We start from the raw sequence: 12,544 nt of genomic DNA, 5'->3' as shown, positions 1-12,544 counted from the left end.
GTCATTTTATATGCATGTTTTCAAGAGTTTGTTCTCTTAGCTTAGCACTAGTAGCTAAAGTAGTTGAAGCCTTAGGCCCAGGTCAAGCTAACCTGGGAGAAATGCTGAAACAACAGCTGCAGAACTGGTGAAAACAGCTCGATATCGTGCTAATTGGAAGTTTGTAAATGGGAGATAATAGAAGAATGTAAGGAGCTGAGATAACTGCCTCCTGAAGAAGATCAAACACCCAGCAAACAGACAGTCCTCTCAGCAACAAAACCATCCAATGGGGAAAAGTAAAGACCCCTGATCAAATTAGGGGATTGGACTTTGGACAAGGATATGGGTGGTGTTATAAACTGTAAAGAGGATAATTGCTGGTGATTTCTGGGGGGCGGGGTCCCTCTCTGGAGGCACCCAGCTCAAGCTGTAATTCTGTACCTCAATAAAGGATACTTGTGGATTGGACTCTGAACTTGAAATTCTGTGGGATCCCAGAGTCGAGCCCAACACCACACCTGCGAGGGCGAGAGAGTTAAATCTTTCCTTAACACTGGGCGAAGAGGAGAAAGCGGGCCAATCAGCCACTTCTCTAAGGTGCTTGTATACAAACAAAACAAGCATGGGGAAGAAACAAGAAGAATTAGAGGCCCTGGCACAGTCAAAGTAGTATGAGGTGGTTGAAATAAAGACGACTTGGTGTAATGATTCACATAACCGGAGCACAGTAATGGAAGGGTATAAACTGTTTAGGAAGGACAGGCAGGGGAGAAAAGGAGGAGGAGTTGTGCTCTATGTGAGGGATCAGCACAATAGCTCAGAGCTCTAGTATTAGGAGGGAGAAAATCCAGTTGTGTGTGTTTGGGTTAAGCTTAGAGGCAAAAACAAGAGAGGTCATGTTGTAGTTGGTGTCTGCTATAGACCACCAGATCAAGGAGATGAGGATTTCTTCAGACAGCTAAGTGCAGCTTCCAATTCACAGGCCCTGGTTCACATGGGAGACTTTAATCATCCAGACATTTGTTGGGAGACCAACACAGCAGCACACAGACAATCCAGGAAGTTTATGGAGAATGTTGGGGATAACTTCTTGGTACAAATGCTGAAGGAACCAACCGGGGGCTGTGCGCAGCTTGACCTGCTGCTCACAAACAGGGAAGAGCTAGTAGGAGAAATAGAAGTGGGTGGAAACCTGGTTGCTGCAGCGACCATCAGCTGGTACGTTTCAGGATCCTGACAAAAGGAAAAAAGGTGAGCAGTAATATACAGGTCCTTGATTTCAAAAGAGCAGACTTCAACTTCCTGAGAGAACTGATGGGCAGGGTCCCTTGGGAAACAGATGAAGGGGAAGAGAGTTGAAGAGAACTGGCAGTATTTTAAGGAAGTGTTACTGAAGGCACAGGAACAAACCATCCCACTGCGTGGTAAGAAATGCAAACATGGTAGGCAACCAGCTTGGCTTAACAGGGAACTCCTTGGTCAGCTTAAATTCAAAAAGGATGCATAAGAAATGGAAACATGGACAGATGACTAAGGAGAAGCATATAGCTGGAGAATGCCAGGCAGTAATCAAGAAAGCAAAAGCACAATTGCAACTGCAGCTGGCAAGGGATGTGAAGGGTAAACAAGAAGGGTTTCTACAGCCATGTCAACAATACAAAGGTTACCAGGGGAGGTGTGGGGCCGTTACTGGATGAGAGGGGTAACCTAGTGACAGATAATGTAAGAAAAGCTGAAGTGCTCAATGCTTTTTTTGCCTCCATCTTCACAGACCAGGACACCTCCTATGCTACAGTGCCAGACAATGCAATTTGGGAAGGTGGAGGGCAGTCATCAGTGGGGGAAGGAACGAGTGAAGAGCTACCTAGAAAAACTAGAGGTACACAAATCCATGGGTCTGGATTTAATACACCAAGGGTACTGAGGGAATTGGCAGACATCATTGCTGAGCCTTTGGCCATTACCTCTGAAGACTTTTGCAGATCAGGAGAGATCCCTGGGATTGTCCTCCTTTCCTTTTTTAAATCTGGGCACTATGTTTGCCTTTTTCCAGTCATCCGGGAACTACAGACTGGTCAGCCTTACCGCAATCCCTGGGAAAATAATGGAGGGGATCCTCAAGGAATCCATTTTGGAGCACTTGGAAGTGGGGAAATTGATCAAGAGTAGTCCACATGGATTCACCAAAGGCAAGTCATGGCTAACCAATCTGATTAGCTTCTACGATGAGGTAACTGGCTCTGTGGACATGGGGAAGTCAGCAGATGTGATATACCTTGACTTCAGCAAAGTCTTTGATACAGTCTCCCACAACATTCTTGCCCATAAGTTGAGCATGTATGGATTGGATCCATGGACTATAAGATGGACAGAAAGCTGGCTCGACGGTCAGGCCCAAACAGGTGGTGGTCAATGGTTCAATATCCGGGTCGTGGTTGGTTTCAAGCGGAGTGCCCCAAGGCTCGGTTCTGGAGCCTGTGTTGTTCAACATCTTTATTAATGACCTGGAGGAGGGACTGAACTGCACGCTCAGCAAGTTTGCAGACAACACTAAGCTAGGGGGAGAGGTAAATTTGTTGGAAGGTAGAGATAAGATCCAGAGTTACCTGGATAAATTTGAGGACTAGGCCAAAAGAAATCTGATGTGGTTCAGCAAAGAGAAATGTGGAGTCCTGCACTTGGGAAGGAAGAATCCCAAGCATCATGATAGGCTGGGAATGGACTGGCTAAGCAACAGTACAGTGGAAATGGACCTAGGGTTTATGGTGGATGAAAGGCTGGTTGAGTAACCAGCGTGCCCTCGTAGCCAAGAAAGCTAACAGCATATCACGATGCATTAGGAAGAGTATTGCGAGCAGCTCTAGAGAAGTGGTTATTCCCCTCTATTCGGTGCTGGTGAGGCCACATCTGGAATACTGTGTCCTGTTTTGGGCCCCCCCCCCCCAGTATAGAAACGATGTGAATGTGCTGGAGCACATTCAGCGAAGGGCAATAAAAATGATTAAGGGGCTGGAACACATGACCTATGAGGAGAGGCTGAGGGATCTGGGCTTATTTAGTTTACAGAACAGTGGAGTGAGGGGTGATTTAATAGCAGCCTCCAAATTCCTAAAGGGGAGCTCTAAAGAGGATGGAGAGAAACTGTTCTCAGTGGTGACAAGTGGCAGAACAAGGAGCAATGGTCTGAAGTTACAAAAGGAGAAGTGTAGGTTGGATATTAGGAAAAACTACTTCACCAGGAGGGTGGTGAAGCACTGGAATGCATTGCCTAGAGAGGTGGTGGAATCTCCATCCCTGGAGGTTTTTAAGTCCCGACTTGACAAGATCCTGGCTGGGCTGACTTAGTTGGAGTTGATTCTGCTTGAAGCAGGGACTGGATTAGATGACCTCCTGAGGTCCATTCCAGCTCTATGATTTGCATTTTCAATTTCCCTCATTTGGATTCCTCTTTTGAAAGAGGAATGCAAGTGTAGACACAGCCTAAGTGAACTCACAGCCAGCACCTCAGCTGATGTAAATCACTGTCTTTCCATCAAGCTGAATGGGGTTCCACTGATTTTACCAACCTTGAGCCAATCCTAAGTGCTTACAAATGGTACTCCCAAATTTTATTACCTTTACACAAACAGTAAGAGTAACAAGTTTCAAATACAGATAAAACTGCATATTCAACCATCAGCTATTAATCCCTGAGACAGAGAGACACACACAAAGAAGGAAAACTGAAAAGCATAGAGAGCTTTCTGTACCTGTCTTCCTGCATACCGCAGCGCAAGCTTCCCACTCACTAACGCCTGCACATCTTCTGGGCTGGAGAGAGAAGGGGAAAAGAAAAAGAGCATTCACTCGACAAGTGTCATGGTACACCAAACTACAGGTATCAACAGTTAGCTTTCCTAACTGAGCCACAAAATTTCCTGGCTCACAAATTCCTTCACATATGTACTCATCTCACTCAGATTCTCCATGATAAAATTAAGAGGTCTTGGACTTAAATTTTGATCAGAATTCTGGGTGTTCCTAGGAGACACTTAGGAGGTTCCCAAGACTCAAATATTAGAAGCAGCACTGATTTTTTTTTTTTTTTTTTTTGGTAAAAAAAAAGCATACTGGCTGAATGCAGTTGCTTCAGTTCTGTGGTTAGCTATATAATTGTAATAGGCCATTCCTTTCCTGTTCAAATGTAAGAGCTCTTCCCAGAATCTATGGACCACCTACGTGTTGAGCATGATTTTGCAGAGCAACATGTATTTCAATGCAGTGATGGCTTTTGGGCTGTCAATTGAATCATATCCCTCAAATGCTTCATAAAAATATGAGTAGGCTGTTTTCCAGTCCTTTTCTTCTGCTGCATGGATAATACCTGTTGAGAGGGAAACACAGGCAGAAGTCAGTCAGTTTTGCATTCAGTTGGAGGCAGATGCTTAACACTGCCTGCTGCACTGCATTGCACAGGATCCTTTTCCTTTAAACTCGCTTCTCCACGACGTCCCATAAACCCCAATTCTCTCTTCCAAGTAAACAACTAGACAACAAACCCAGAAAAACCTGCATAAAAGTTGTGGCTCAAGCAAAACAAGTAAAAGTACTGAGATGTATGTTGCACCTCATCGGTCTGTTTAAATAACGTCTATAGTACAAGTATAATGTACATTACATAAATTATGAGACCACCGGAAATGCAGGTTAAAGGCATCTTCCCAAGATCATTAGTATAAGTGATTGCTTAATAAGTTCTGCCTGGTCAGACACTCCGAGCAACCCAACTGCTTCATAAACTTACTACCAGATTGAAATAAGGAAATCCGCAGCTGCAACAAAATCCCATTGGCATTTCCCTAACTAGCATCCTTTCGCTGTTGCGAACTTGTGAGATATTCTGAATCTAATGATATTTCTACATTTCACGTAAAAATACCAGCTCCTGAAGTCGAATGGGCGCATAATCTAAGCTTTCATTTTCAGAATTTCTAGACCTCACAGCTGCAGCAGAAAGCTTGAACATATGATCCAAGTGCAGCCAGGAAGCTAAGAGCAAAGAAAAATTCCACAACTTATTTTTCAAGTTTAATGATTCTTAACTACTGCTTTGGGGGTTGAGGTGTATGCAGTGTTGCTGCTCATGAAAATATCACAGCAGCAACAGTGGTTTAAGACAGCGTGAATCTCCACAAGCAGACTGAGAAAAAGAGGGCTGAGGGACAGTTCTCTTGATCTACTCCGAGCACCTCAAATATTTGCAAACTGGGTCAGTGACACACCACAGCTGTGACTACATGAAGTGGAGGCATGATGCTAGGCCTCTCCTTCTCTTGAAGGGCTTTACCTGACTGCATGTCCAGGGCTGCCTGTAGTTTGGGTGGGCAGTAGATTGCATTGGCTGTAGTTCGTGCAGAAGTTAAAGCTGCTCTTGCTTTTGGCAGATTGCTCAGAGCATGGTATGTCTTGCTTTCCAACAGCTGCACTTCAACCAACAAAGCCTTGTCATCCATCTTTTTCAACTCTCGTAAGAGCTGAGATCCTGGCAAGAGAAATGAACAACAGTATTTGTAACTTGCTCCAAACAGCTTGTCATTTGGTCAGAAAGAGCAAATAACGATCAGTGAACAACAGCTGTTTCCTTGTATATAGTGCTGCTTTTCAGAACACTTCAGTCCCCACAAGAGTCCAGGACAGCAGTTATCAATTTATTTACACACTGTGGGCTGCATAGGCAGATTCCTCCCTCCATGCTAGATCCAAGGCATGTGTGTCCACATTCTGTGGTTCCAGGGGGAAAAAAATAGATGGAGGACAGGAAGCATAACAGTTCAGTCTGAATCAAGAGTACAGTCGTCTTGGACTAATATGTGATATGAAAGAACCAGGGACTCTTTTGCATTACAAACTGGAGACCTGTTAAGGTGGTAGATTTGCTACAGCACCAAGAATGTAACGTATTTGGGTCACCACTAAACAAGTCAAAATGTCCTTGTACAGAATACAACTCACTCTCCACATCAGCCTCATTTTTAAATTTGGAAGCAGGGAACTATTGCCACCTAGTGGCAACTTACCTAGCTGTAATGCTTCTTGGTACCTCTTCGTATCAAAGTACAAAGACACCAGCCTTGCCTGGAGAAGAGAAAAGGAACTGCGGTGAAGAAAGTCAAAGAAAGCAGAACAGATTTTGCAAAATGAAATTTGCTACTCTCACTAATTTACACAAATTGTGCCATCTTCATGTTATTTTGTATTGGTTAATTCTCTGGAAACTGTGCTGGATTGAAACACAGCTGGCAAAATACTCCCCAAGAAATGTCTCTGGCCAAGCTGTCCCAAGAAAGGCAACAAAACTTAGAACAAACATGTTGCCTGGTCACTTACGCAGATCTGCATAACCTAACAAATCTTTCTGGGTTTACAAACATTGAATGCTGTCAAGTGGAAGATACAATCAAGACTTTGGATCCACCCGCCATACCTCTAGAGCCTGGCGTAGGAAAGTCCTCTTCTCAGATTTGGCCCATTCAATACACTCTAAGCAGAGGTCCACCTTAAGGGGAACAGAAAGAAAATTTTAAAGCCTTCTTCTCATTCTCCTTGTTACAGGAGGATGATCCAACCTAAACAACTCAATTACTGTTCTATACCCAGCAGAGGCAAGAAAAATAAAATGGAAAAAAAATAGCTGGTGTTGATTTCAACAGCACGTTTAGACCAAGAAGGTGAATCTTTACCATACAGTAAAGCCCCAATTTACAGGACTTCAACTTCTGTTGCTTGGATTAGTGCAAGTCAAAATCAGCTGGGGGAAGCCAGGAATCAACTGTGCCACCATGCCAGTCCACACCCCCACCACTCACAGGAGCTGGGAAACTGACCAGCACTGGTCAGTTTCCTGGCCCCCCTGAGTGGCAAGCAGCAGGGGTGAAACTAACCAGCACTGCTGCACCTGGCTCTGGACTCCCTGCCACTCACAGGAGCAGGAAGCCAGGTGCAGCCAGGACAGAGGACCCATCCCAACTTACACAAATTTTGACTTACATGTGGTTGCTCAGGCATACAAGTCAGGGGTTTACTGTATAAAGATTTTTTTAGCCTATGCTACATATCATGGTTCTCTCTCAAACTAACACTGACCTCACTGAAATGAAGTGCAGATTTAAGTCAGTGGCCTCAGAAGCAGAGGATTTCTAGCAATCATCTATGACATTGCATGCAATGTATGTTTCAGTCACCCTTGATCTTAAGATCATACACATAACCTAACCTCACAATAGGTACAACGACATGTCCTATCTAAAGTTGTGTGACTTCTGTAAAATGAGGACTGTAGCAGGAACCAAGCACAGAAGGCCAGCATTTAAGCCTGATGTGAACACCTGAGGGGAATTAAACAAGAATTGAGATAAAAGGGCTGTTTAGAATATAAACTACTTAATATCATTCAATTACTGTGTTGTGACTGCTAATCACCGTTACTGTATATTGCATGTATTTAAAAATATCATGAGGACAAGCTGGTGATTCTCTAGAGTACTCTTGTAGTTTCAATAGGGCTACATCAGAAATGAAATGTGTCATCCTCACTCTGTTGCCATAGTGGAGGTTTCTCCTAGTGACAGCAAAATGCACTTGTTCCCACAGGTAAGCCCCTTACTGTGAGAGGAACAGCTGAGGTGTTTTCCCATTGATTTTAGACTCCAGTTACATTGATTCAAACAAAATCTGAGGACACAAAGTAACAGCCACACAACTGCCAAGGTGTCATCTGGCCTGTAACAGCAAATGAAGAGGAACTCTCCTTCAGACAGCAGAAAATTAAGAATCTAGATCTCATGTTTATGAAACAATTCCAAAACATTAACATATCCTCCCAGCTCCAGGGCTACTTCTGCGTGTCCTAGTTCTCTCAAGACGCTTGTAGCACAAAATCAAGACAACTCTTGGCAGTTTCAGTCCTGCTATTCAAGAGCAGTTGTGAAACTGACACGAATACTGTCATATTGCTGCACATTAAGAAGCAAGCTCTCTTTTCCAAACAGCCCAGTTTAATCATACACAGAGCCAGTGGTTGAGACAAATGGAGCTCCTGAGCAACACCCAAAGCCAGCAACTCCTGCCCTTCTGAGATTTGGGCCACTGGCAGTACCCTAAATGAGATGGGCCTTTGGCTCATGGAGGTGTGAAAAGTTTTTCCAATACCTTAGTTATGTATGACAAGCATCCATTATATATGAGTTATCCTCCTCTGGTCTTGTGTAAAACATCGGATTCAGAACTTCAACTCAAGAACGTCTTCCTGCCCCACAAAATTCCCTGGCAATCAGCTCTGGAGCAGCAAAGCATTTGCCATATTCCATCAAAGACAGTAGTGCTTCTGTCATTCTGAAATGCTTTCTCCAGTACAATAGTAAAACATTTTGGAATTCTGAACTGTGCAGCTCCATCCTATCCAGAGCACTTCACAAACATTAAACCTTTCAACACCCCGATTTCAGCTATCGAGGCAGAGTGGTGACCTTTTGTCAGTCAGACCAGTGTGCGGAGATGCTGAAAAGAGAATCTAGGTTACTTGATCTCAGAGACAACTATAACTAATATCAGGGGGAAGCTGTGTTAGTCTGTATCCCCAAAAACAATGAGAATTCCTGTGGCACCTTATAGACTAACAAGGTTTTTTGGAGCATAAGCTTTCGTGGGCAAAGACCCATGCTGATGAAGTGCGTCTTTGCCCATGAAAGCTTAAGTGTACTAACTATGCAACTGGCACTACAGTTTCTCTATCCTTCCATACTAACCACACTTGGCATACAAACACTCTGTCAGTCACACAGACTTTAACATCCCAGGATCGGACAGTAGGGTTCGTCGAGCTTGCAAAGGATCACCAATAAAATATATTTCCTGTTTGAGTCCTGATGATATTTTTTCCCTACTTCTCTGAAATGAGAATGTCTGGATGTATAGAATTAATTGGCTGTTGAAAGACGTGACTCTAGGATTCATTGGTAGATTCCCAAGTTTCTGGTCTTACGTGTCATAGTCCATTGATAAACAGTTGTATGTTTCATCCTAGCCCAGGTTTACACTAGGAGATGAAGTCAAATTTAAGGGTCTAAGTTTGATTTTATAAGCTATGCATCTACACTCAGCACTCAATAGGTTTATTTTAAGGGGCTCTAACATCAACTTTTATACTGCTGACTTCCCCCTGCAGTGACTTGAGACGTCAACTTTGCAAAGTCAAACTACACAGGTGGAGATTGCAGCATTACAATCAATTTTATTAGCCTTTAAACTATCCCCCAATGCCCTTTGAGGTGTCCTTTCCAGTCATCACTCCACCTGCCCCACCTGCCGCTCTCCAGGTATGCAGGAAGTAGGAAACAGAAACCCCAGCAATTAGAATTTTTTTTTAAAATGACCAGTATGTCGATTGCGCCTAGCCACTTTAGGCAGCCCAAGCATAGAACCATCAGGAGAGCCAGGGTCCCAGTTTGGCTGGTGGACTACCCCCGCCCCACCACACCGCGTGGCAGCCTGGCTGTGAGGACACGAGACAATGGTGCAACAACTCCTGCATGGACTTCTTCCCTGAACACAATACAGGAGGAGAGGCCAAGATGCTCTTTTCTGCGCTTCCCATTTATATGTGGCAGCCTCCCTCCCCCATGCAGTTAGGAGAGGTGTGCCCCCCACCCCCAGAACCATGTGGCTGGCAGTCCAGCCCCTGCCCCACATGGCAGCTAGCCTGTGGAGGTCACACTTGTACAAGATGATAAACTTATTTTCTGCAGTTCAAATTTCTATGGGGTCGCACCTTCCCCTACAGGTGCCATGCAATTGGGGTTCTCGGCCCCACTCACCCACACCATGTGTCTGGCCAGCAGTGCATGCGCCCCCTGCTTTCCAAACAGCAGCATGTCCTGGCCTGTGTGAGGGAAGTCTCCCCCTGTGGCAAAGATTTTCAGGGGCTGTCGCTGGGGAGTTGGTCCCGTCTCCAGGGGCCAGAGAGCTCCATGTTAAATAGTGCCTCAGCTGAGCTTTGGGTGGCCAGCCTCAGCAGCATCTATATGGGTTGCCCCCCATCTCTCTCCCCTCACCCCCAATGCACACCACTACAGCACTCTCCCTTCCCAAAGGGCATAGCTCTGGGGAGCCAAACAGTCTCCTGTTTGCTGCCTTTTTTCCTGGGGTAAAACAGCTCTCGCCTGCCCCATGAAAGGTGTTTTCACCAGGGCAAAACTGAGACACCTGTTAACATGGCACAGTCAGCTGGAGCACGGGTGCCCTAATATGTGGGTGGGATTGACAACACTCGAAGTTTTCACTCTCCTCAACACTACTATCCTCTACTACTTCCTCAACTTTGCCAGTTTACTGTGCTCCGGGCACACAGCCAGCCTGGGCAGCGGCAATCGTTAAAGCATCCTGATTCACAGGCAGGCTTCAGAAAAAACGGACATTTCTCTTCAACGGCAGGTAAGAATGAAGGCAATGCACTCTGGAATGATGACACCACACACCCACGATCACTTGCGATGCATTTTTTTCCCCTTCATACACCGCCAGAAAACTCAAAATGCACCAGGGTTACAGAAGTGGGGGATAGGTGCCCACAGTGCAATGCCCCAACAGCTGAATGTAGACAATGTAGTGAGGACACACTACACCAACTGTGACCAGGTGTGGACACAACTTTGACTTTATAAAATCTACTGGTATAAAGTCGACTAATAAATCTGATTATTTCCTAGGGTAGCCATACCCCCTAGAAGTGAGACACTACTTAAGGGTGAGAAACAATTTTTGATGGGGTGCCACTCAAAGATCTTGGTAAGAGGTCAAGGACTGCTCTTTTCCATGATGGGGATTGGGAATCTGGGATGGAGGTTGGGTGCAGAAGAGACCTCAGGGTAGGGGACTAGGGCACGGGAGTGGGTGTGGAGTCAGACAGCGTTTGGGTGGAAGAGGGGGTTGTGAGCTGCAGCAGGGTATCTGGGTGCAGGGTCTGGGAGGGGTTGGGGTGCACCAGATGATTCCACACTGATGGAAAGGTATAGAACCAGCTGCCCCCTCACCCTCATGTCTTCTCTATTTCACACCAGGAGAAAGTCATCTAAATCAAAATGTACTGTCACTCACCTTTAGAATCATAACACACTGGGACTGGAAGGGACCTCAAGAGATCATTGAGTCCAGTCCCCTGCCCTCACAGCAGGACCATGCACCATGTAGACCATCCCTGACAGATGTCTGTCTAATCCGCTCAAATATCTCCAGTAATGGAGATTCCACAACCTCCCTAGGCAATTTATTCCAGTGCTTAACCAGTTAGGAAGTTTTCCATCATGTCTAACCTAAATCTCCCTTGCCGCCCTCAGAGGCCAAGAACAATTTTTCTCCCCCACTCTTTGTTAACACTCTTTAGGTATGTGTAAATCACTATCACATCCCCCCTCAGTCTGGAAGCTAGTCACAAGCTCACGGCACCCCCCACGCCACAGAAAACAGACAAACAGCCAACTGGCCAAAGAAACCCAATGTAGGGTGCCAAGGCAAGGGGGATGAAATTTAACCAACGGCTTAGACGGAAAGTTAGGAACCCTTTTCTACTGGTGAAATCTATTTGGCTAAGGCAATCTCCTCAGGGAAAAGATGAAAACCACATAAATAGAAAAGTGACTGTTTTATGGAGTCACCCATGAATTAGAGGGAAACAAATGCAGAACTCCTGGGCTCCATTCCTCGCTCTGCCACTGTGCCTCAACTGTACAATCTGTCGGATGGAGTAACACTTGCCTGAAAAGGGTGTGCTTTTAAACTCATTAGCTAAAAGATGGTAAGTAATACATACAAAGCTCCATCTACCTTCTTAGAACTTTTATAAAACCCAATTTGTCTATGCCCATTCCAGTCTTCAGGAAATCACCATTCAGGGCATGTGTTATGAGTGCACCTTCACCACTGCACCTTCTAAGCCTACAGACTTAGCTCCTTGGAACAGGTATATTGTACCTGCCCTGTTGCATACTGCACTTCGATCCCTCTATGAAAATACTAACACTATACCCTTAAGAGCAAGAAATGTGACTTGCAGAAGTTGAGATAGTCCAAGGTAAGAAGGAATTCATACCCAGCATGACAAGTTTTTTTTAAAAAAGTAATTTCTTTCAGTTTACATGTTTATGTGTGAATCAAATTCAGAGTAGCCAACGTTTTATTACTGGAATATAATCTGATGCATTACACAGTGAGCATGTCCTGTGGCACATTATAAACGATTCTTCACTTTACAGCAGAATAGATAAGGTAGTGGGGCTGTGAGCCTTTGAAGAATCAGCTTCTTTCTGAATTCAATGGGTCTCACCTCCTGTCCTGTAGCTGCCTCCATATCAAGAAACAGATCAAGGAGAGAGCGGACTAAACGGGCTGCCTTTGCTTTGCTGATGGAATTCAAGAAGGGTCGAACATACTTGAGAAGTCCTCCAAGTTCTGTAGACAGGACAAAAAAGCCAGAAAAAAAAAAAAATTGGCATTCAAAATAGAAGACACAAAACAGTCCAATGTTACAATG

At 44.8% G+C, this 12,544-nt stretch overlaps 1 protein-coding gene across 2 annotated transcripts in view; it reads right to left on the bottom strand.

Annotated features, from left to right (window-relative positions):
- Window positions 1-12,544, bottom strand: part of PSMD11 (proteasome 26S subunit, non-ATPase 11) — a 41,632-nt gene that overhangs the window by 20,031 nt on the left and 9,057 nt on the right. For both annotated transcript variants that reach the window (XM_074978977.1, XM_074978978.1), the window contains exons 3-8: window positions 12,338-12,462; window positions 6,446-6,517; window positions 6,039-6,096; window positions 5,309-5,503; window positions 4,201-4,345; window positions 3,732-3,792 (exon numbers count right to left, since the gene is read on the bottom strand). In XM_074978977.1, coding sequence (XP_074835078.1) covers window positions 3,732-3,792; window positions 4,201-4,345; window positions 5,309-5,503; window positions 6,039-6,096; window positions 6,446-6,517; window positions 12,338-12,462 — 656 coding nt within the window. The remainder of the gene's footprint in view (window positions 1-3,731; window positions 3,793-4,200; window positions 4,346-5,308; window positions 5,504-6,038; window positions 6,097-6,445; window positions 6,518-12,337; window positions 12,463-12,544) is intronic.

This window comes from Carettochelys insculpta, chromosome 28 (genome assembly GCF_033958435.1).
Source record: "Carettochelys insculpta isolate YL-2023 chromosome 28, ASM3395843v1, whole genome shotgun sequence".
In the NCBI taxonomy this organism is placed as follows: domain Eukaryota; kingdom Metazoa; phylum Chordata; order Testudines; family Carettochelyidae; genus Carettochelys; species Carettochelys insculpta.
Note: the sequence above shows the minus strand (reverse complement) of the source record. Positions and strands in the feature narration are given on the sequence as shown.